The sequence below is a fragment of the Aulonocara sp. 'chitande type north' Nkhata Bay genome, linkage group LG22 (assembly GCF_057382095.1).
Source record: "Aulonocara sp. 'chitande type north' Nkhata Bay isolate Kocher_YH1m ecotype deep benthic linkage group LG22, A_spYH_male_GT1.1, whole genome shotgun sequence".
Taxonomy (NCBI): Eukaryota; Metazoa; Chordata; class Actinopteri; order Cichliformes; family Cichlidae; genus Aulonocara; species Aulonocara sp. 'chitande type north' Nkhata Bay.
This window is the reverse complement of record NC_141364.1, coordinates 30,707,318-30,731,914: the sequence shown is the minus strand read 5'-3', so window position 1 is coordinate 30,731,914 and position 24,597 is coordinate 30,707,318. Positions and strand designations below refer to the sequence as shown.

At 45.0% G+C, this 24,597-nt stretch overlaps 1 protein-coding gene across 1 annotated transcript; it reads left to right on the top strand.

The window, feature by feature from the left end:
- LOC147304451 (CMP-N-acetylneuraminate-beta-galactosamide-alpha-2,3-sialyltransferase 1-like) lies at window positions 1-21,973 on the top strand. The gene is made up of 8 exons (XM_086280916.1): window positions 1-72; window positions 354-417; window positions 796-1,064; window positions 2,210-2,409; window positions 7,949-8,116; window positions 8,464-8,509; window positions 8,955-9,074; window positions 21,222-21,973. Exons 3-8 carry the CDS (start codon window positions 813-815, stop codon window positions 21,387-21,389), a joined length of 954 nt encoding a protein of 317 aa, XP_086137042.1. The 5' UTR covers window positions 1-72; window positions 354-417; window positions 796-812; the 3' UTR covers window positions 21,390-21,973.
- The last annotated feature ends 2,624 nt before the right edge of the window (window positions 21,974-24,597 follow it).

Genomic DNA, 24,597 nt, shown 5'->3' with positions numbered 1-24,597 from the left:
CATGGATAGCTTAATAGATATATCCTACAAGTTCTTCTTGACTCATATTCCTGGTTTTTTGATGTGTTTTTGGTAAGATGCATTAAATTTACACTCTGTCTTATCTCACACTAATCTGTAGCGAACCTCTGAAGTGTGTTTGCATTTATTTAGTATGCATTTCCCAGATTTCTTTTTTTCCTATTTTTTCAAACAGTTTAGCAATTTATCTTGTTCTGCCTCAAATAGAGTGGCCTCATATTGTGTAGTCAAATTCTTCAGAAGCAAATGGGATAATTTTAATGAGTGCCATTTTGAGTTGTTTTGCTTTTTAATCATTGTGTTGTTTTTGTTGCTATGTTACTTCATTTTAGGTTAATCAGCACCAGAACCACAATGAAAGTTTAACTGAACAGGAGTTTTTCAACAGCAACAGAGGTAAGCAGAGAAAACAATGAGATAAACAGTTCATGCAAATGCAGAATCTGACCAAGATCTAGAAATATTTTGTACTGTGTTTTCCATTCTGTTGGGTGTCATACTGTTTTATTCAACTTCAAACAACAGATCTTGTTACTTACATGAACTAATAATGTGGGAGGTGATTTATGCTGGTAAATGCTATCTGTTCAAATGCCATGAATATAAGAGGACACAAACCAACTTTTTATGCTTATCCGATTTTGTGCATTCCAGTGCAATGCTCTTAATATGCTGCAAACTATAAATATTTATAAGTAAAGAGTTATTGTTTCTATTACTGTATTCTAAAGGCTTAGTCCTATTTTTCACATTCATACATGTATTTGTTCTCAGATTGGAACTCTGCCAATATGTATTTCAAATGGGGAAGATCCAGAGTTAGCATTTTCCCGCTACTGAGTATCACAGCAATTGTTTTGGTCTCCAATCTTTTATGGAGTTTTTCTGGATATACCTTCTGTCATCGCGAGCCGAGTCTTTGTGGCTGTCAGAAATGTCTAAGAGACAGTGATCCTTGGTTTAATGACATCATCAGTGAAGCTCCTGAACCCTTTCTGTCACAGAAACATATACCTTCAGAGGAAGATTTCCTCTGGTGGAAGGTAAATAATAAAAAACAACATATCAACATATCACTTTTTTGGCTTCTGTGGTGATGTTAAAGGTATTATTATTATTCAAGTATGTCATGACATTTAACAACATATTGCTGCTGTTAAATGACATGGTCTACCTCCATCCAAAAAAAAAGCACAAATATTCCTCTATTGTTTAAGTAAACAAACTACACAAATTTAAAGCACCTTGTACTATCTTTTTTTTTTTTTTTTAAATATACTGCACTCTTCATCCTCCTGTATTTCTACCTGAAGAATGGTAAAATCCTTATCATTTACTGGCAATGACAAGTTCTGGAAAACCTTTTTAGTTCCTTTAGTGAAAGTCGCAATATCACAATATGAAAGCGCCTCCCTACGCATAAAACTGGATTGTTGGCATTTTCTTTAAAGGGCCAGATTTACTAAATGGGGCAAAATAGCATGTGAGTGAATTCCCACTCATCAGTAAGACAATCAGTAAGGTAATTGTTTTGGTCTGCAACCTTTTATGGAGTGTTTCTGGATATAACTTCTGTCAAAAGAAATGGCTTAATATAGCAATGAGTATTTTTTTGTTTCTCTCAAGAAAGGGGTAGCGTTCAGGCCCAGGGGTTGAGGTTCTCACTAATGATAACTTAGAGCTCTGAGGTAAAACTGTGACTCTATCTGAATTGAAAGACAAAAAAATATGTTTGTGTAAGTACTGTTCATAATCTATCATTGCATAAATGTGCATAACTCATATGCTTGAATAAACTTACAGATTAATCCTGATGTTGTATCTTGCAGATCAGTCTTAAACTTTTCAGAACAATTCTAAATACCAAATGAAAGTACTGAAATAAACTTCAGGCCTAAAAAGATTTTTGCCTAAATTAGTATACATTTTTTACTCTTGAGCTTCAGTGATCTTTCACAGTTGTTGTAAATGGTGCATCATAATATTGATGCTGATATGGAAAAAGTCACAGGGGTGGGCATTTAGACAAGATCTAACTGTGAGCTTAATCAAGAGGAGTGTATGTTTGAAAGGATCTTTGCCAGACTTACTGGTGACTCATGAACTTGTAATCATTGGGAAATCCTATAGTATTTTTGTTCTGTGGGGAAGTTTGATTTTTTTTCAATAACTTTCTCCTCTTTGTCAGAACTTACAGGGGGCAAGACTTCAAAACTTGACTTTGTACAATAAAACTCTAGAGAGGCTATTTCAGACAATAACACCAATTGCAGATATTGGAGAACCTCGTCCTGATCACTGCAGGAGTTGTGCCGTGGTGGGGAATTCTGGAAATTTGAGAGGATCGCATTATGGACCTCTGATTGATTTCCATGATACCGTAATAAGGTAATAATCATTTAACACAAACACAAAATCTAATGTAAACAATGTTCTTGCGAGACGAAAAATATAATATAATATAATATAATATAATATAGTATAATATTGTAGCGGGTCAGGGCTGTTCGGGGTTCTGTTTGTACAGTTATGTTTTGTTTATGTTGCCATAGTGACAGGTGACGCCCTCTCACTGCGACGGTGTGTCCTTCGGGGGTCAGAGGGTGCCCTGTGTTGTTGTTGTTGTTGCCGCGCTGAGCAGTTAGCTAGCGGCAGTGTTCTTCTGAAAATGTGAATAAATGGCTGTGCTCCCTGGATAGCTCACGGGAAGCAAGACCAAACGATACCTCCGTCTCCTCCTTGTCTGAGCTCGCCACATTGGTGTCAGAAGTGGGATGGCTCACCCTCGCCGTAATGGAGAGAGAGATTCAGAGGCTGGAGCAAGCCGTCGAGGACAACATTCCCTGCTTGGTAAACTGGCGATGGAAGAGAGAGGATGTGAGCGGCCATCTAAGTCCTCCGACGGGTTCCGATGGTGCGAGCACACCGCGGTGGCGGCCCATCGCGACAGATGCTAGTGCAATGCTTCATGGGCTACCTCTGTCGACCCACACGCCGAGCCCCCAACCGCGAGCAGTTATGCCTACCACCCCAGTTAAGGTACCGAAATACAACGGGCTAACCCCGTTAGAGCCCTACCTCTCACAAGTGCGGCTAGCCGCCAGACATAGTGGCTGGAGCGAAGAGGAGACTGCTACACACCTAGCGCTAGCATTAGAGGGAGAAGCACTGCAGATACTCCTTGACCTAGCCCCGGCAGAGCAGCATGAGCTCTGGGCCCTCACCGCGGCACTCGAGAGGCGATTCGGGCAGTGGCACTCCACTGATCAGAGCAGAGAGCAGCTAACCAACCGGAGAGAGCCTGGGCACCTTTGCAGCAGACGTGTTGCTGTATGCTCGTCGTGGCTACCCGGAGTTTCCAGCAGCGGCCCGTGAGCTTAGCCTGCATGCTTTTTTGCGAGGACTTTTCCCAGAGCGACTACGCCAACACGTCTGCCTGGCCATGCCTCAGACCCTCCGTGAGGCGCTTCGTGAGGCTGAAAGGGCCGAGCCGGTGCTCACCTCGCGACCTAACCAGCAGGCGCCCTCCCCAAACTACCCCCAAATCAGAGCCGCAGACTGCGACGGGGAGGGGGAGGTCGCCGAGATGTCCCAGCTGCAACCCTCGGTGCCCCGGAGGCGTCCTCGTCGACCAACCGACCGCTGCTACCGGTGCGATGAGCCTGGCTACGTGGCGCGTGACTGCCCAGCACCAGCCCCGAAGACCGGAACTATGCAGCCTCAGGAAAACGAGGAGGGAGCGGTGTAGCGAGGGGACCACTGCTCCATCTTCCTGCCCCCCTCCAAGGACGATGCACAGTGGTGGGCCGAGTTGGGCACCTCAACGGACTCTACCTGAGCTGCTGTGTTGAGGACCAGCCATGCCAGGCCCTGGTGGACACGGGGTCTACCATTTCCCTGATACGACCTGGCGTGCTCCCTGAAACATCCGGGCCACTGGTGAAGGGTTGGTTGCCCACAGACACCCAGCTGATGACAGTGACGGGGGAGAAAACTGTTATGCGGGGGAAGAAACCGTTGCGGATCCGAGTGAAGGGTCTAGAGCTGGTGCACGACTTCTGGCTCGCCGACATTCAAGACCAGCGCATCATTGGCCTGGATTTGCTGAGCCACTGGGGGGCCTGCGTCGACACCGCAAAGCTGGCTATTACTCTTGGCGCAGAGACTTTTGCTCTCCAGCGCGGTCAAAAGCAGGGAGCGGGGACCAGACGAGACAGGCGTCTCGCAGCTGCCGCTCAGCAGATTTCGGATCCGTCTGCGCCCACACCGGCTGCCCCTCTCGAAACAGCAGGTAGCGGAAGAGAAGATCCGTGAGATGGCTGCGACTGGGGTAATCGAGCCGTCCAATAGCCCATGGGCGGCACCCGTGGTTCTGGTGGGGAAGAAGGATGGCAGCCCGAGGTTCTGCGTGGACTTTCGCCGTCTCAATGCAGTCACCAAGAAGGACTCGTACCCGCTGCCACGGATCGACGAGGCCCTAGATTACGTTACCGGCTCCAGTTGGTTCAGCTCCCTCGACCTACGCAGCGGTTACTGGCAGGTGGAGCTAGCCCCCGACACAAGGCCTAAGACGGCATTCACCATTGGACAGGGGCTGTGGCAGTTCAGGGTCATGCCATTTGGGCTCTGCAATGCGCCAGCGACGTTTGAGAGGCTGATGGAGAGGGTGCTCGTGGATATCCCTCGTAGCCGCTGCGTTGTGTACCTGGATGACCTGTTGGTGCACGGTGGTGACTTCGACAGTGCACTGTCTCACCTGAGCGAGGTCTTGAGTGCCATCTGACGATCTGGGCTGCGGCTCAACCCCGCAAAATGCCGCCTGTTGGCGAGAGAGAACACGTTCTTGGGCCATGTGATCAGCGCTCGAGGTGTCGCCACTGACCCCGCAAAAGTGGCTGCGGTCAGGGCCTAGCCGACTCCCTCGAACGTCCAAGAACTGCGGAGCTTCCTGGGCCTAGCCTCCTACTACCGTCGGTTCATCAAAGGGTTCGCGACAATGGCCAACCCCCTCCACCGCCTGACTGACAAGGGACAGCTGTTTGGCTGGGGGGATGCCTGTGCTGCGGCTTTTGCACAGCTGAAGGAGGCCCTCACCAGAGCCCCAGTCCTGGCCTACCCCGACGCCCAGCAACCTTTCATTGTGGACACTGATGCTAGCAATGCAGGGGTCGGGGGTCCTTTCCCAGCAGGACGAGGCTGGAGAACGGGTGGTGGCGTACTTCAGTCGGGCCTTGGGGCGAGCCGAGAGGAACTACTGCGTGACCCGGCGGGAGCTGCTGGCCGTAGTGCTAGCGGTGCGGCACTTCCAGCCATATCTGCATGGCTGCCGGTTCCTCCTGCGCACTGACCATGCATCTCTGACTTGGCTCCTGAATTTCAAACACCCAGAACGGCAGGTGGCCCGCTGGCTGGAGTTCCTTCAGGGCTATGACTTCGAGATCCAGCATCGACCAGGTCGACAGCATGGCAAAGCTGATGCCCTCTCCAGACGGCCCTGCGTAGCCGTCGAGTGCCGCTACTGCCTGCGACAGGAAGAGCGGGCCCAGGAGGTGCTGGGGGTGGCTACTGCTCAGGCCACAGCCGGATGAGGGGGGTGGCTCCCATGGACAACGCAGCAGCTGAAGCGGGAGCAGGAGGCCGACGCGACGTTGGTTCAGGTGGGGGCCTGGCTGGAGGCGGCGCAACGCCCCGCCTGGACGGGGGTGTCGGGACCGGAGCCCGAGGTGAAAGCCTACTACTCTCAGCACAACAATCTGGAGACCCACGACGGCCTCCTGTACCGGAGATGGCGGGCCCCCGGTCAGGGCAGAGATCTCCTGCAGCTGTTGGTGCCTCGGTCGCTGCGGTCACAGGTGCTTGAGCTGGTCCACGGCTCGGTGGGGGCAGGACACTATGGGAACGCCAAAACTCTCCGCCGCCTCAGGGGACGGTTCTACTGGCCTGGCTGTCGACGGGATGTGGAACTTCATGTGCACTGCTGTGACACCTGCACGGCACAGAAGGGCCCAACTCAACGCTCCACTGCCCCCCTTCAGCAGTACCTGGTGGGGGCCTGTTACGAGTTCAAACATTGGGGATAGAGACAAGAGAAAAAACCACAATAACAACACTGGTCCGGCCGGGTTAAGTCAAACGATGATTTTAATAGTCACACACGTGGGAGATGGACACTGTATGCAGACAGCCTCAGATCTCAAAATGGTGGAGCATTAATCAAACTCTTATAGCCTCTGGTGCCCCCACCTTATCATAAAAGCCTAAACATTCACATGCTTTTCTCTCACACGGCGCCTAGGTTACGACCTTGGCTCCCTGTTTATCTGCTCCTGCTGAGATGGGGCAGAAAACTCCAGCATGCTCTGTTCTCTTCTAATCAGACAAATAAGGCGATGACTTTCTGCAAACAGTATTTCTTATAACATCATAAAACAATATCATTCATCCACAATAAATCAGCAGTCTAATGTAATGCAAATCAGTTTAACTAATGCAATAGTTATCCGCTTCTTCTAATTCAGGAGAATACTGCAAACTAAAACTACATAATAATTCACAATCTTTAATTAGGGGTATAACATGGCATAAAATAATATTATAATTTAACAGGCCCCAATGGAAAGAGTGGGAGTGGACGTCCTAGGGCCTTTCCCCGTCACAGAGTCAGGGAACCGGTATGTGTTGGTGGCTATGGACTATTTCACGAAGTGGCCAGAGGCCTACGCGGTGCCGGACCAGAGCGCAACGACGACGGCCGAGAAGCTGGTGGAGGAGATGTTCACCCGTTTTGGGGTCCCGGCTGAGCTCCACAGTGACCAGGGGCATAACTTTGAATCGAAGGTCTTCGGGGAGATCTGCCGGCGACTGGGGGTAGAGAAAACGAGAACCACACCGCTCCACCCACAAAGCGATGTCTTGGTTGAGCGCTTCAACCGCACACTGGCCACCCAGCTCGCCATTCTCACCAGCCGCCACCAGCGAGATTGGGACCGACATCTGCCCCTGGTCCTTTGGTCGTATCGGACTGCGGTGCAGGAGTCCAGCTAGTGTACACCTGCCGCTCTGATATTTGGACGGGAGCTCCGGACGCCTGTGGATCTGGTGTTCGGGTCCCCCCCCGAGCCGGAGATTGATGGTGGGCCAGAGATGGACTACTACAGGAGGCTCAGGGAGCGGCTGCAGGTGGTTCATGACTACACCCGCCAGGCCTAGGCCAGCGCCGGAGTACGACAGAAAAGAGCCTACGACACCAAGTGCCGAGGGGGGGTTTCATGCCTGGCGACAAGGTTTGGGTGTACTGCCCAGTTCGCAAGAGAGGAGTGTCCCCCAAACTCTGCAGTCACTGGCAAGGGCCGGCAGAGGTTGTGGAGCGGCTAACAGACGTGGTGTACCGTATCCGCATGCCGGGCCCGGGGCGCATGGTGGTGTTGCACCGGGACAGGCTCTCACCGTACCGACCGCTCACTCCAGCAGGAGATGATGGTGGCACCGCATGGCCAAAAGAAGGCACCTGGACATTTGCAGGACTTTGTGTGGGGTGATGGGGTCGTCGGGGACGACTGACCCCTTAGGTGGGGGCTATGTAGCGGGTCAGGGCTGTTCGGGGTTCTGTTTGTACAGTTATGTTTTGTTTATGTTGCCATAGTGACAGGTGACGCCCTCTCGCTGCGACGGTGTGTCCTTCGGGGGTCAGAGGGTGCCCTGTGTTGTTGTTGTTGTTGCCGCGCTGAGCAGTTAGCTAGCGGCAGTGTTCTTCTGAAAATGTGAATAAACGGCTGTGCTCCCTGGCTAGCTCACGGGAAGCAAGACCAAACGATACCTCCGTCTCCTCCTTGTCTGAGCTCGCCACAATATAATATAAGTTTATGTATATTCATGTATCTAAAATGCAAAAATGTGTGCTAAATATGTATCCTTCTGTATTATTTAGAATCAATCGGGGGCGTACCAAAGGCTATGAAACAGATGTTGGAACCAAAACAACTCATCATGTCATGTATCCAGAGAGTTCTACTAGACTGGACAATACCACTCATCTCTTGTTTTTTCCTTTCAAAACACATGACTTTTTGTGGCTCATGAAGGACTTAAATCGAGGGTAGGCTAAAAGGGCTACTGTCTTAAAACCTATGTTGCCAGAAATTGTATTGCAACTGTTTTGCTCTGAATATCAGATTTTAACTGGTTTGCAACATAGTTTTAGCTAATTGTACGGAAAAATGCAGTATAGTTTTTTTTTTGTTTTGTTGTTAGAACAACCAAATTAAACAAAACAGTTTTTGAGACAACCCATCAGAGGTCAGCCTTTCTTTTTTTAAACAGCAAAAAGTGCAGAAAGTTATATGAATTGTTATATGAACAACTTAATCTTTTGTTGTGATGTGCTAGTCTTAGGTAATTATTAGCATTTATTTATGTAATCAGTTCATTTCATCTTTTTAACAGGGAAAATGGTGCTCCAAACTTAAAGAAGATAGCTAACAAAGATTTGGTGAGTATTTTAGGTTTACATGAACAAAACTGACATATAAGCTACCATTAATTCAGGCAGGAAACAAAGTCAGCTGATTTTACACACTGAACTGGATAATCTCATATACAGTAGGTTTTACTATTAACCTGATTTAGCATATCCAGTATTGCTACAGATGTGCAAGCCATTTCACAAGTCACCTGCACCTCAGCTTTTTCTTTGTTGCAGTATTTACTGTTTACTCTGCTCTGTATTAGGTATTGTTATGGTTTTCCCAATCTCTCATACTTGGCATTTATGTGCCTGGAAGGTCATGCAGGTCAATAGTCAAAGCCATACCACCAAAAACAAATACTGGCTTCTTTTAGCTACAGTCGTGCTAATGTAAAGTATTTTGTGAATTCATTGCAGAAAGTAATAGTTCATAAAACTCAGATTTAAGGCTATGTCTGATTCATAATAGATCTGGATCCTCCATCCGGCTTTCATGAAATATGTTCATCAAGTATGGCTGGGAAAGAAGGGTGCTTATCCATCCACTGGCTTTCTTGCTGTGGTTCTCAGCCTAGTGATGTGTGATGAGGTATGTTCACTTTAAACAATTTGTACATTATGCATCTGACTGACAGTGGTGGTAGTTAAACACTGAGAAACACTGATTTACCAGCAAAGTTGAGAAAAGTCTGCCTTAGATGACTACATGACTAAAACAGAAATCTATGGTTATTTCAAGAAGAGTCAAGAAGAGTGGACATCTGATGGTTGACACATTTACCTGCAAACCAAAGGCAGCAACTACTCTAGCTAAAGACACATGGGTTGTGTTTAAAGGTGGTACCATGAAGGATATCAAGTGTTAAAAGTATTGCCAAATCGAACATGTAGAGCCTACCCGCTTGTGTCAACAGAACAGCTGAAAGTAGTTTTACATAACTCTTGGATAGCAATGTGTAAAAATGCCATACCTGATGTAATTAAAGGTTAATTTTATTAGTACTGGTAAAATGATTAGAGGAGAAATATACATGTTTGATGTTAAGAATATAATTTCTAGTTAAGGCTTTCACAATAAAACAGGAAACATGAATCACAACTCAGAGACACGGACTCAACACAGAGAGACAGAAAATGACACATGGAACTGAACTATACATGAAACCACAATTCCTAAAACATGGATAACAGAAACATGAAACTCTAATAATAATAATCACAACCACAACAAGAGAACAAGAAAACAATCCATGATGCAAAATTAAACCAAAACATAATAAACTCAAAATACCGGGTCCAACGGACCCAAAACCGTGACAGATACAGTCAATGTGGAGTTTTTGGCATGTTATGAAGCTGGTTTACACTATGTCTATTAAAAATTCTAAGCAGAAGACAAATAGTGCATGCAACTTGAGCCAATAAACCCCTGCAACTTATAAGATGGCAGATGAAAGAGAGGTGGGAAGAACATGTAAGTTAACAGAGAAGGCTTTGGAAGAAAAATTACAAAGATGTATTGCTTTAAGAAGACGAACATTAGGAACAATCACAGGCAAAATAAAGGAGATAAAGATAATGATGAGTGATGCTCAGAACCTTCAAAATTTGAAAGAAAGGGTGGAAAGTAACTTTGCATAGGCTCTGAATGAGTTTCAAAGTCACAATAACCAGGTTATGAGCCTTTTGTCTGAAGAAGAAAAAATATTTGACCAGGACAATTGGTTTGAGCCCAAAATGGCATCAATAAGAGAGTTTACGAAAACAACAAAGAAATGGATAGCAGAGGATCATAAGCATATGATTCCAAATGAAGCTGAGCAGCAGGAGCACGTTACAGTTGGCTTGGAGGAAGCTGTTAACCCAGATGACAGCGCATCACAGGTTGGAGCTAGAAAGGATGCAGTTCATAGCTCGCGTGGGTCTCAAGTCAGCCAAGCATCTACAACATCTAGAGTTTCCTCCACTCGTGCTAAACAGGAGGCAGAACACGCAGCCTTGCTGGAAAGAGCCGCAGCATTGAAGAAAAAGCAAGAACCTGAGTTAGAGTTGGCCAGGATTAGGCAACATCTTGAGTTTGAAACAGCAAGAGTCAAAGCGGAAAAAGAAGAGTTAGAGTTGGAGACTGCATTAGCAGAAAGTCAAGCAAAATTAAAGGTGCTCAAAGAATGTGAAAGATCTGAAGATGGTCTGAGCAGTTATGTGTCAATACAAAGATCCCAAGGTCGAGGAGTTAAAAAGGAAAGAGTTGGCATAATGCTCCCACAACAAGATGATGTGAGTAGTCACGCTAATTCACAAGTGCAAAACTCACAGGTACCACATCCAGTCTCCACTCATGGGCTTAATGGTCACGTTAACAGAAGTGATGATGTATTGTCAGTCATGCAGAAACAGAATGTAATCACTGAGTTACTTGTGAAACAGCAGCAGCTGGCTCAGTTGCCATCAAAGGACATTCCTGTTTTTAAAGGTGATGCACTACAGTATAAGGCCTTCATAAGAGCCTTCGAACAAGCAGTAGAGCAAAAGACTGATAACGATCAAGATAAGCTGTATTTTTTGGAACAGTTCACTGCTGGCGAACCACAGGAGCTAATTCGCAGTTGTGTACAAAGGTTACCGTGAGGCCAGACGGTTGCTACAGAGAGTGTACGGTATACCGTACACTCTCTGATGGTGTGCAGCATTCCCACGTCTAACAGGCAAAGGAAGCTTTGGAGCACACATGTAATTTCACGCTGTTGGAAGATAAACAAATAGAGAATGGTAAATTTACATGAACCTCACTCTAAATGGGTTTATATAAATATCATATGTAATATGGCAATGACAAACCTTAGCAGACTCTGTGGGTCCAGCTTGCGCAGTGAAGCACGAGCGATTTGCTCCTGTACTGGGCATTCCATTGTCCTCCTCTACCCACGCAGTGCCTTCTTTTGCCGTCTGGCTCAGACAGGGCTTCCCAGTACCAGGGGGGCCTCTTCCGAGGAGGCATGTTGGGTTCTTCCGTCTCCTTTTCAGATTCTTCTGAGGAGGTATCAGTGGCCTGCTGGACAAATGAAACCTCTCCTCCATCAGAATCTGCTTCGTCCATTTCCTGAAGCAAAGCCCAAGGATGTTGCGCCGATAGGTTATTCCTGCATGGCAGTGATACGGAGGCCATCCTGATGTGCGTTCTCAGAAATGCGAAGAAGAAATGATTCTCCCTCCTGGTCGGTCTGCTTTTATGCACAGTACTGTGCTGTAGTCAAGCAATGCCACTCCTACACATACACAAATCTCTCCTGGTTGGGGGAGGGTGTTTTGCACAACAAAAGCAGGAGAACAATGGAGCTACTACATTTATTTCATGCATACATACATATACATGCATTTCACCCCCATGTCATACTGTGTATGGTTGTGTGTGTGTGACAAATAAAAAATTTGAATTTTTACTAACCCTGCGCAAATTTGCGTAAATTCCCTGAACCTAACACCTCCTAGTACTCTGCTGAGAGGCCTTCAGCTCCATTGTAGGGTTGTAACACAGATTTTTCTCTTACCTTGGATCTGAGCTACTCTGAGTGAACAAATGCAAATCTTCCAGGCCTCAAAGATAATGGGTGGTTTGCACAACAAAAACAGGAGGAGAATCGAGCTGATGACCTGTGAAAATTTCAGCAGGGGTGATTAACACCTCAGGACATCCACCAGAAAATAAAAAAGTCAGTAATTCTAGGAGGTCTTACCGGTAGGTTCAGGGGATTTACGCAAATTTGCGCAGGGCTAATAGATCTAGTAGTAGGGACTTGTACCAGGAAAAAAAAGAGGCTCAGTAATTCTAGTGTTAAAGGTTAATTTTATTGGTACTGGTAAAATGATTAGATGAGAAATATACATTATACGTTTGATATTAGTAATATAATTTCTAGTTAATTTCAAAAAACTGTTTTGTTAAAGGTATAGAATATAAAAGTGCGACATTCTAATGCACTTTTTAGTATTTTGGGCTTCCGGCACACTGTAATTACGTAGTTGGGGAGTCGGATAAGCTGGAAGCAACACAGTTTTTTGACAGAGTCTTGCCATGTAAATTAAAAGTTTCAATAAACATCTTTTTTGCAAGAAAAGTACCTGGACTTGCTCGCGTTTCAAATGCATGTTGCCAGACTGACTCCTAAAGGTGGTACAGAAGAGTGAAATAGAGATGGAGTGCCGCCACTACACTTGGTATTGATTCAATGCTAAATACAGGGCCAGTGTTGGAGTCAACCAGATTCAACAATTAGTTTTAACTTGGCAAGAACAGTGTAACATGATTTTTGAGCTGAATGTGTTTGTTTGCCTGAAAAACAATTTTCGTGTCAGGTTTTGTTTAAATGGGCGATCTTGTGTCATTGGGGAAGACACTTCACCCGTTGCCTACTGGTGGGGGTCAGAGTCCACCAGTGTCCGGCAGCCTCGCCTCTGTAAGTGCGCCCCAGGGTGGCTGTAGCTACAATGTAGCTTGCCATCACCAGTGTGTGAATGTGTGCGTGAATGGGTGGATGACTGAATATGTAAAGTGCTTTGGGGCCCTTAGGGACTAGTAAAGCGCTATACAAATACAGGCCATTTACCATTTAAATGTATTATATAAATAAAATTAAGTTGACATTTAAAAATCAAGGGTTACTACATTCAGAAATTTCCTTAGTTTATGTTTGATGTATATATTTTTTCAGTTCTACTAAAATATTTTATTTAAAATCTAACAGTTGGCCGAATATATTTAAATGTCTGAATATAATCTGTAGGCACTAGGTCTGCTAAAGTAACAAGTATGATGATCACTTAAACATTGAAAATTAACATTAACTCAATCTAAACATTAAAACATTATTTTCATACCAAAATATACAGGCTGTTTGGGAAGTATCACAGCCCTTCATTTGTTATTGTTCCAAACTCATTTTTCAGAATTTCACACACAATATGCACAATATAATGACAAAGTGAAAAAATTTTCTTGAAATTCTGCCAGCTCTATTAAAAAAAAAATCATTAAGTCATGATACCAGCTAAAATCTATCAGTAACTGTAAATCCTGCCACTTAGTGCAAATTAAAATCAGCTGGTTCAGTTCCAACTCGTAAACTATAAAAAAGGTGTCCCATTACCAACGTGTCACACAATCAATCAATCAATCAATCTTTATTTTTTAAAGCACTTTTCATACAAAAAATGTAGCACAAAGTGCTTTACATAGTTAAAAGCAGCCCACCCCACCCTCCAACTCACTCCCAACACTCTCATTAACATAAATGATGTGAATACACACATATCAAAGGAGCTTGCAAAGAAAAGCATCTGGACTTCTTTAAGTTACTTGAAGACGTTTCACCTCTCATCCGAGAAGCCTCTTCAGTTCTAAGGTCAAATGGTGGAGAGTCCCAAAATGTGCGGCTATCCTAAATGGGCGTTCTTAAAGTCAGCAAAGAGGCACAGAAAAGAAGACCAGACACCAGCGAGGGAGGATAAGAAGGACAGACGCAACAACATTGTCATCCCCTATGTAGCCGGTGTATCAGAAAAACTCAGGAGAGTTTTCTCCAAGCATGACATCCCAGTGTATTTCAGACCCAGCAACACGCTCAGGCAGAAACTGGTTCACCCGAAAGACAAAATGCCAAAACACAGACTTAACAATGTGGTGTATGCTGTACAGTGCAGCGAGGAATGCCCAGACCTCTACATTGGAGAGACCAAACAGCCACTTCACAAGCGCATGGCACAACACAGAAGAGCCACCTCCACAGGACAAGACTCAGCAGTCCATCTGCATCTTAAGGATAAAGGACACTCTTTCGAGGATGCCAATGTTCACATTTTGGACAGAGAGGACAGATGGTTTGAAAGAGGAGTGAAAGAAGCCATCTATGTCCACTGTGAGCGACCATCTTTGAACAGAGGTGGGGGTTTACGACACCAACTCTCTGCCATCTATAATCCAGTTTTGAGATCCCTTCCCAGACGCCTTAACGCCCACTCACATCCTGGGCCATCTGACCTCAGGAATTCGCATGATAAGGTGGGGCCAGGTTTCACAATGAACACACCCGAAACTCTGGCTGATTGGGACCCACACCCAGTTTCACACCTTGGCTCAGGCGATTAGAGGATCATCAGGGGGTCCTTTTGTCCCTCTGTGGGGGGTCACTCCCACTAGGTTTATATCTGGGACTCTCCACCATTTGACCTTAGAACTGAAGAAGCTTCTCGGATGAGAGGTGAAACGTCTTCAAGTAACTTAAAGAAGTCCAGACGCTTTTCTTTGCAAGCTCCTTTGACTACGATGACCTGGATGACTGAGAACCTTCACAGACCATACACACATATCCCCCCCCCCACACACACACACACGCGCGCACACTTAAAGAGTAAAAATTGGGCAGGGTTCACATGAGCCAAGTGAGGAAACACTATAACAGGGAGCCATCTGCACCGGGACCACAGCCTCCAGGCTGGGCACACAGCAGAAGGGAGGCAAAGGAGCCCCCCAGCCAGGCTGAGAGGACCCCCAGAGACCCAGCAGCCACGGTCGATCACAGCCCCAGTGCAGAGAGCCCCCTCCGAGGAAACACTGGAGATATGCCACAATAGGCTATATACACGGTAAAATGATAAAATAAATAAGAACGGGATACAATATAAATATAAATAGAGTAAGAAGATTAAAAAATGGATAAGAATAAAACTAAACTGGACAAACTAAATACTAGAACACTGGAATTTTAAACATGAAACCTGAACATAGATACCTGGGACACACTATGCCGGCCACTTGGTTATGGCGTTCCATGTATGCCTTGCCTGCTAGCATCTTGCACCCTGCTGTTATGTGCTGGATTGTCTCTGGGGCATTTTTACAAAGCCTGCACCTGGGGTCTTGCCTGGTGTGATAGACCCCAGCCTCTATGGATCTTGTACTCAGAGCTTGTTCTTGTGCTGCCATGATTAGTGCCTCTGTGCTGTCTTTCAGTCCAGCTTTGTCCAGCCACTGGTAGGATTTCTGGATATCAGCCACCTCCTCTATCTGCCGGTGGTACATACCGTGCAGGGGCCTGTCCTTCCATGATGGTTCCTCGTCTACCTCCTCTTTCTTGGGTTTCTGCTGCCTGAGGTATTCACTGAGCACTCGGTCAGTTGGGGCCATCTTCCCAATGTATTCTTGGATGTTCCTTGTCTCATCCTGGACTGTGGTGCTGACACTCACCAGTCCCCGGCCCCCTTCCTTCCGCTTAGCGTACAGCCTCAGGGTGCTGGACTTGGGGTGAAACCCTCCATGCATGGTAAGGAGCTTTCTTGTCTTTATGTCAGTGGCTTCTATCTCCTCCTTTGGCCAGCCTATTACCCCAGCAGGGTACCTGATCACGGGCAGGGCGTACGTGTTGATGGCCCGGATCTTGTTCTTACCATTCAGCTGACTCCTCAGGGCTTGCCTGACCCTCTGCAGGTACTTGGTGGTTGCAGCTTTTCTAGCGGCCTCTTCATGGTTCCCATTCGCCTGCGGGATCCCCAAGTACTTGTAACTGTCCTCTATGTCTGCAATGTTGCCTTCTGGTAGTTCAATCCCCTCAGTTCTGACTACCTTCCCTCTCTTTGTTACCATCCGACTACACTTCTCCAGTCCGAACAACATTCCAATGTCATTGCTGTATAGCCTGGTAGTGTGGATCAGTGAATCGATGTCTCGTTCACTCTTGGCATACAGCTTGATGTCATCCATGTACAGGAGGTGGCTGACAACTGCTCCGTTCCGTAGTCGGTATCCGTAGCCAGTCTTGTTAATGATCTCACTGAGGGGGTTCAGGCCTATGCAGAACAGCAGTGGGGACAGAGCATCTCCTTGGTAGATCCCGCACTTGATGGTGACTTGTGCTATGGGCTTGGAGTTGGCCTCTAGTGTTGTACGCCACATCCCCATTGAGTTCCTGATGAAGGCTCTTAGGGTCCCATTGATCTTGTACAATTCTAGGCATTCCAGTATCCAGCTGTGGGGCATTGAGTCATAGGCCTTCTTGTAATCAATCCAGGCAGTGCACAGGTTGGTCAGTCTGGTCTTGCAGTCTCGGCTGATTGTTCTGTCTACCAGTAGCTGGTGTTTTGCGCCTCTGGTATTCTTGCCAATTCCTTTCTGTGTCCCGCTCATGTATTGACCCATGTGCCTGTTCATCTTAGCCGATATGATGCCTGACAGGAGCTTCCATGTAGTACTGAGGCAGGTTATTGGTCGGTAGTTGGAGGGGACCGGTCCCTTCTTGGGGTCCTTGGGAATCAGGACCGTCCGGCCTTCAGTTAGCCATTCCGGGTGTCTCTCGTTAACTAGCAGCTGGTTCATTTGTGCTGCCAGACGCTCGTGGAGTGCAGTTAGCTTCTTCAGCCAGTAGGCGTGAACCATGTCGGGCCCTGGTGCTGTCCAACTCTTCATACTGGAGACCCTTTCTTGGATATCTGCCACTGTGATGGTTACTGGACCCTGTTCAGGGAGGTCGCTGTGGTCTGCCCTCAGATCCTCTAGCCACTGAGCATTGCCGTTATGGGTTGCATCCTTCTCCCATATGCTCTTCCAGTATTGCTCCGTCTCCAGCCTTGGTGGTGCTGTTCTCTTATTGTTCCCTTGCCACTGAGAGTACACCTTTGCTATATATATATATATATATATATATATATATATATATATATATATATATATATATATATATATATATATATATATATAAATAAATGTACCACTTGCCAATATGACAACAGCCCCACCAAGGCTGAAGATTTAACAAAAGTGGAAGTGCATATGAGAGAAGGATGCAACCTATAACAACAATGTTCAGTGGCTAGTGGAGCTAAGATCCCAGCAACAGAAATTGTGAAAACTGTACTGAGTGTATTAAATAGAGATGTAGTGAACAACAATACAGGCAAACTTCAAGCCAGTTGCACAAGTTTTATCAAATGTGCCATTTACCAACGAGATGCTCTGTCCCCACTGCTGTTCTGCATAAGCTCGAATCCCCTTAGCCAGTTCATTAACAAGCCTGGCTATGGAAACCAACTACAGAATAGTGCAACTGTTATTCAACAACTCAATCTGGATGACATCAAGCTGTATGTAGCCTTTGCCAAAACAAATTGTTTATTTTGATTACTGAAAAAGCGATCTCAGGTCATTATGTTCTTAAATTTTAAAAAGCATATTAATAGTGTCATGAATCGCTGTGTGGCAGGCAAGCAGGAGTGGTGGACCCAAAATGCAGAACTCAGACACGGAAGTGAAACTTAAAGCGCAGCTTTATTGCTGAGAAAAACCTCGTACAAACTAAACTCACCAAAAGAAAACCAAAAGTCAGAACAGAGGAACCAAGGACTGAAACACTGGAAAGAAACACTAAACTGGAGCAGAAGACCAAACACTAGGAACATAGAAGCAGAACACACAGCTAGTTGAGGGTACGACGCGACACTAACACAGAGAAACACAGGGCTTAAATACACAGATGGCAGTAATCAAGGGATGAGAGACAGGAGGGGAACACACCTGGGAGAAATCACAGCTGACGAGGCAGGGGAAACGTAAACTGAGCACACTCACATATGACACAGACCTTCACAATAAAACAGGAAACTCAGAAACATGGAACCAGACAAGACATTGAACTAAACAGACAGATTCACAAACAGATGGGGTGACACCATAGACAGACAGAGACACAGACTCAAAGGCAGACCAAAAATAACACAGAACTCAAAAAATAATAATCATCATCATAAGCGTTGGGTCACTGACCCAGGACCATGACAAATAGTTAAAATGTAGAGAGAAACTATTTAAAATTTATATCATTTACCCTTTAAGTGGAAAAGTTTGGAATGCACGTGTTTAACGTATGTGATGTGTATTGTTTAGACTCACTGCCTTCTTATTTACATTTTGAAGTGTCCTTTATTATATTGTTTAATTTTATAGGCATGTAATAAAGCTCGTGTGCCCCCAGCCAATCCATAAGAGTTTTAGGTAAAGGGGTGGGATTTGGCGTGGGCTGTGGGGTCTACTGTGTGTGAGAGAGGGAGGAGAGATAAGCTACTGCTATCGAGTGGACATTTGAGTCTGTAAACTAGCAACATGCTGTTACTTTCATGGTTGAAAGTACCTCATATGTGGAGCTGTTGTAACCTACCAAGAGGAGGAGGAGACAGACGTTTTACCAGTGTGATGGAAGCAAAGCTCGTATGGTCTCTTCTGCTGATTTGAGTTTTGAATTTAGTGTGACTGTGGGTTTTGTGTGTCGTGGCTGAACCCTGCTGGTAGCCTTGATGCCCTTTTTTCCCATCTGTCCCTTTGAATTGTCTGAAGCTCTGAATATCGATGTTGGCATGCGCCTTTTATTTTATTGGTTGTTTATAAGTGAAGTGGCCACAGTGCACCCCAGCCATGATTTAGGCCTGCAACAAGGGTTTTATTTTTAAGAACGTCTGGGACTGAGTGTGCGTGGGCTACCCGCGCATTTGCGTACATAAGATTTTCTGGAGGAGGACAGACATTTGTTTAGAACACTTAAAGATGTCGAAGAAGCAAGCTCCTTTAAGCAATTACTTTGGTGTTCCTCCACTTCCAAAGAAATGTCAGAAGGAGTCTGAACCCGCAAAAGAAGCACGTATTCTTGGAAAAGTGGTTGCAGGAGGTGAGCTGGCTTCAAACAAATGATGAACGCACAGAGAAGTGGTGCAGAATATGCCGTGAAAATCCCACTCTAGCGGACAAAAACAGTGCTTTTTATATGTACGCAAGCGCGCGTTGCAACTTCTTATCTGGTGCACGTCTTTTATTTTGACAGCGCATGCGCACCTGCGGACCACTTATGTGCGCCCCTGATCATAGTGAATGAAATGTAGTGAACACCACTTTATCAGTTCTACATATTAATTTACCACTAAACTCAAATGTTTTTACTTTATTTCGTTTTTTTCTTTCTACTGGGAATCACTCACTAAAGTGAAGTGCATTTCAATTGATATGCTTGTCTCGTTGCTTGTTGATTTATATTTTGGGTTATAAGCATGAACAAGAGAATATCAAAAGCAAATTACACCTTTGAGACCCAGGCCCCACTCACAGCTACATGAGACAGGTGTTACATGTATGCCAGGAGTGACATCAATTCTCTTGGATGTACAACAATGACATTGGAATGTCATTCAGACGGAAGAACTGTTGTCAGATGGTAATAAAGAGAAAGAAACTACTCAGAACCAAGGGAATTGCACTACCAGAACATTGTAGACACTGAGGATAGCCACAAGTACCAGGGACTTCAACAGGCAAATAGGAACCATGAAGAGGCCACTGGAAAAGCTGCAACTCAGCCACCTGAGACATTGTCCTAAGAAGGGAAGGTGACCAAGGTCTATTGAGTGTCACAACCACTGACTAGGATGAAACAAAAGATCCATGAGTACATCGGCAAGATGGACACAACATGTTGGACCTTGAGAAGATCTGGTGGGTGAAGGCAACACAACAAAGTGGGCAAGTGGCCTCAGTGTCATGAACTCGCTGTGTGCAGGCAGGAATAGGACCCAAAAGCAGACTCCCAGAAGCAGGAAGTGAACTCAAAAAACACGGATTTATTGCTGGAAAAAGGAAAAATTGTACAGAACTAAACTGGGGAATTCTAATAATCATTCACACAGGGAAACACAGGGAGAGTCACAAAGCTATGAGGACACGGAACTGAGGGAGATGCGGACATAAATACACAGACGGATCATGAGGGAAGTGAAAACACATGTAAAGCACAGCTGACATGAATAACCATAAAGAGACAGGGGAAGAGCAAACACAAAATAACGCACACTGACGGGAGACTATCAAAGTATGGAGGAGAGGCAACCGAGAGGGAGCGAGGGAGAGGGAGAACAAAAATGATGGACTAGGGAAATATGAAGGAATAAAACACAAGGAGGGGAAACAAGACACAAGGCTCACATTGTATAAACACAGACATTCAGGTGAGACAGAGGACAAAGACACAAGGGGAGATCTAATAAACCATACTGAACAGAATAAGCTAGGAACCATAGAATACAAGTGAACTCAAAAATAATACAGAATGACCAAAAATGCACAACGCCCCCCCCCCCCCCCCCCCCCCCCACCCCACCAAAAAAAAAGAAAAAAAAGAAAACAAAAGCCTGGGTCAAAAGGACCCAGAAACATGACACTTAGGGGATCCCAGGACTGACAAGTAATTATCAATGATTATCAGTTATGTTCCAGTCTGGAATCTGGCTGTACCACTCAAGGACATTTACAGAGTGGTCAAGAAGTCACTTTTTTGTTATCTTGGTTGCATGCTTAGGGTTGTTGTACTGTTAGAAGAACCTTCACTCCAGTGAGTGCTCTCATTAACGCTAAAACTGTCAGTGAAGATACTACCCATCCCTATTCATTTTGCAGAATCCCTGTCATCACAGCATTTATGCATAAAGTGCTCTATGGGCTGATTTTCATTAACTCCTCAGTCAGCTTTGTGGTATAACTTAAACAAGCTACTAAGAGACAGATTCGTCATGTCCTCAATAGGACATGGAGATAATGATGTCTTTTAAGAATGCTATTAGTTAATATATAAAAGAATGAATGAATAAACAAATAAATAGAATGCTCCTAGTGGAAACAATACATTAAATCTTTACTTCAATTTTTTTTCCCCAGGTCACTATCTTTGGGTTTGGAGCAGACAGCGGGGGAAGCTGGAGCCATTACTTTGAAATCTTCAAAAACAAAAAATTTAAAACAGGAGCACATCCAGGAGAAGAAGAATATAAAATGATAGAGAAATTACACAAAAAGAAGACAATTGTTTTTTTTAAAGGATGGTAATTTCTTTTTCATGTTTTCATTTCTGTCTTTATCAGTTGCAAGTCATCTAACCATAGACCTGTGTTATAAAATTGAATAAGTGATGGTAATTGCCCCCCCCTTCAAAATAAATACCACTATATACTAACTTTATCTATATCTGACTTTATCACTAGTAATCTTATATACATTTTGCCTCCAAAATAATAGAAAATACAATGCAAAATTCAAAGTGCAGTCATAATCCCCTGTAACTTGTTCATGAAAAAAAAAAAAAAGAAAAGTATAGCTGTTTGTTGCTAAAGGGTTATTGAATACATTTGATAGTCATACTGGATAAAACTGGAAAAAACTCTGAGTGGAGTTTTTTTTCCTCCTCCTCTTACCTCATGTAGTGTATTTTCGTTGTTTTTTCCTATCAGCCTACCTTTCTGACATGTCTCCCCAATGTGATGGTCAGAAGGTTCCTTTGTAAGTGCGCATGCACCATTAGCGTGCTGCCTGCTGTAACCCTAATTTCCCTCGGGATTAATAAAGTATTCTGATTCTGATTCTGATTCTGATACCTTTCAAGTATACCTTTCAAGACAAGTCATACCTTTCCATAATAAAGATTGAACAAGTCTTTAAATAAACAGATGTGCCTGAGAGCAGTGTGTTTGATTTGTGTTCTTTTTGGGAATGCCAATTTTCCGTCGATCCATTCTCGCTTATCCTCATCAGGGTTGTGGGAGAGTTGGAGGTGGCCCGAGTTGGAGGAAAGACTCGAGCAGTGGATCATTGAGCAAAGAACGAGTGGCAGAAGCGTTTCAACGGTCACCATTCGACTAAAAGCAGTAACGCTAGCAGAAGAAATGAAAATTTAACATTTCCAAGGAGGTCCGTCTTGGTGCTTTCGTTTCATGAAACGGTGCCATTTTTCCATCCGGACCAGGACTCCTACTGCAGCAAACACATCGCCGACAAACACATCCAGCCCAGCCACATCACTAACATGGACGAGGTGCCGCTCACTTTCGACATCCCGGTGAGTCACACTGTGGAGAAGAAGGGGACCAGCACGGTAACGGATTGGCCAGATGCTGGGAGATGTGTAAAAATAACTCAATTGTTTGGTGGTGGCTATTGCGGAGCTTCCACAGATTCAGCAACATTAGCAAGTAGTGGAGGCCAGCAGATGCAACACGCTGGCAGGTGGATGATGGAAAGGCAGGAGGAGCAGAGACCCGAGGCGGTGAACTGAACTTCAGGTAAGAAGTTATGACCTGCAGTCTATCTGGGTCAGATATAAACCAAGTTTAGGTGGAGTTTACTTTTTACAGTCAGTTACAAGAACTTTGTTTAGGGCCTTAAGCTCTGTATACATTCCCACCCCCTGACTTACCCATGATTACGGGGTTGAACTGGGTTTTCCTGTCATGTACCCTTTTTGTGGGCGTCGGGCTGCAAGGAAAGCCTCTGCCAGAGAGGCTGCCAGAGATGGCACAACGGTGGGGTTGTGCTCTTTCACCCAGGTCCTAAGGTCCGGGCTAAGAACCCTGAGAAACTGCTACATCACTATAACATCTCCTATTTGGTCCTTTGTCTTCTCCTTTGGAAGCATCCACTTTTCATACAGGTCTTGAAGGCGCGATCGTAGCTCTTTTGGGTCCTTCACCGTCATGTCGCAGAATCTCATTCGGTAAGCCTCAGCACTTTCAAGAACAGCTGTTTTTACTTTATCATGTCTGTCTCTTCAGTGTCCATAGCAACATATGCAGCACGTGCTTTACCACTGAGAAGTGGAGCTAGATGAAGTGCCCATTCTTCTTGTGGCCACTGACATCCTGTTGCAATCAACTGCATCAAGTTTCGTTCAAGTGTCCTTTATTTTCTGGCGTCGCCTTTCAACAATTGTCTCGCAAAACATAAGACCTGGCAGTCAAAATCTCACCTGCTTTATACAGAATTCCATTCACATCTAAATCTCATTAACCTTTACCACTGAGACAACAGGGTAGACTAAATGACACAGTCTAAACAAGGAAACCGGAATAAAATCATTCTTCCACTTAAACTCATTCACTCAACTAAACGGTTTGTGAAGTCAATCTCTTCACAAAATCTGACTCTGGAGGTTATATTAACAATTTTACACAATTTTACACAAAAAAAACAGCCCTTCATTTGGTTACAACTAATTGTGGGGATATGATGTCACTAATTGATCAGTGACATCGATCGGCCTGCGATCCATTTTTAATTGGCCCGCAAGTAATTTTATAAGTAGAATAGAATATGGCCCGCACTTCAACTTTTGCTTGAGTGTATTGCACTTCTTAGTTTTAACACCAGGGGGAGCTACTGTTGATCAAGGCAGTTGCTCCACCAAAAAGGACAATCACAGAAGAAATTTACCCCACGATACTAAACATGGCAGAACCAAAGAAGCGAAAGGTAGAAAAGTGAATGCAGAAAATTTCAGACATGGTGGGAGACTGAATATTTCTTCAGTGAAACTATGGCAGTTATGAAAGTGTATAATGTACGACGTCATTATGAAACCAAACATCAGGCCTATGCATCCTACAGTGGTGCTGAGCGAGAGCAGAAATTAAAGCAAAGGGTAGCTCTCCTGCGGGGTCAGCAACAGTATTATTTTCGTGCTCAAAAGGTCCAGGAAAAGGCTACAATAGCCAGCTATGAGGTCGCCCAACTCATTGCAAGACATGGCAAGCCTTTTTCAGATGGAGACCTCATAAAACACTGCCTCGTTAAAATCACCGAAATAATGTGCCCGGAAAAGGTGCAGGACTTCAACAACATCAGCATGTCCAGAAATCCAGTTGTGCGACGCATTGAAGACTTTTCAGCCAACATTAAACTGCAACTGTCTGATAAAGCTGTGCTTTTGATTTTTACTCCATCGCATGCGATGAGAGCACCGATGCCACAGACACCGCACAGCTGCTTTTTTTTTGCGGGGAGTGGACGAGAGCACGAGCACTTTAGGTGAGTAAAAAATATATTCCACAGTACCCGTGTGTTAATGTGCAGGTACACATGCTTCAAATATCAATAATGCGCATCAATTCTGTCACTACCCTGCTTTTGCGCACCACTTTCTTATATGCGTTTTTCTTCTTAACACACAGAGTACACACCGCTGTGCACAGCGCACGCACACGCAAAGTCAGCTTCTCTCATCTGATGCAGACCTGCTCCTTGATCAAGTGACATTTGTCCGGAT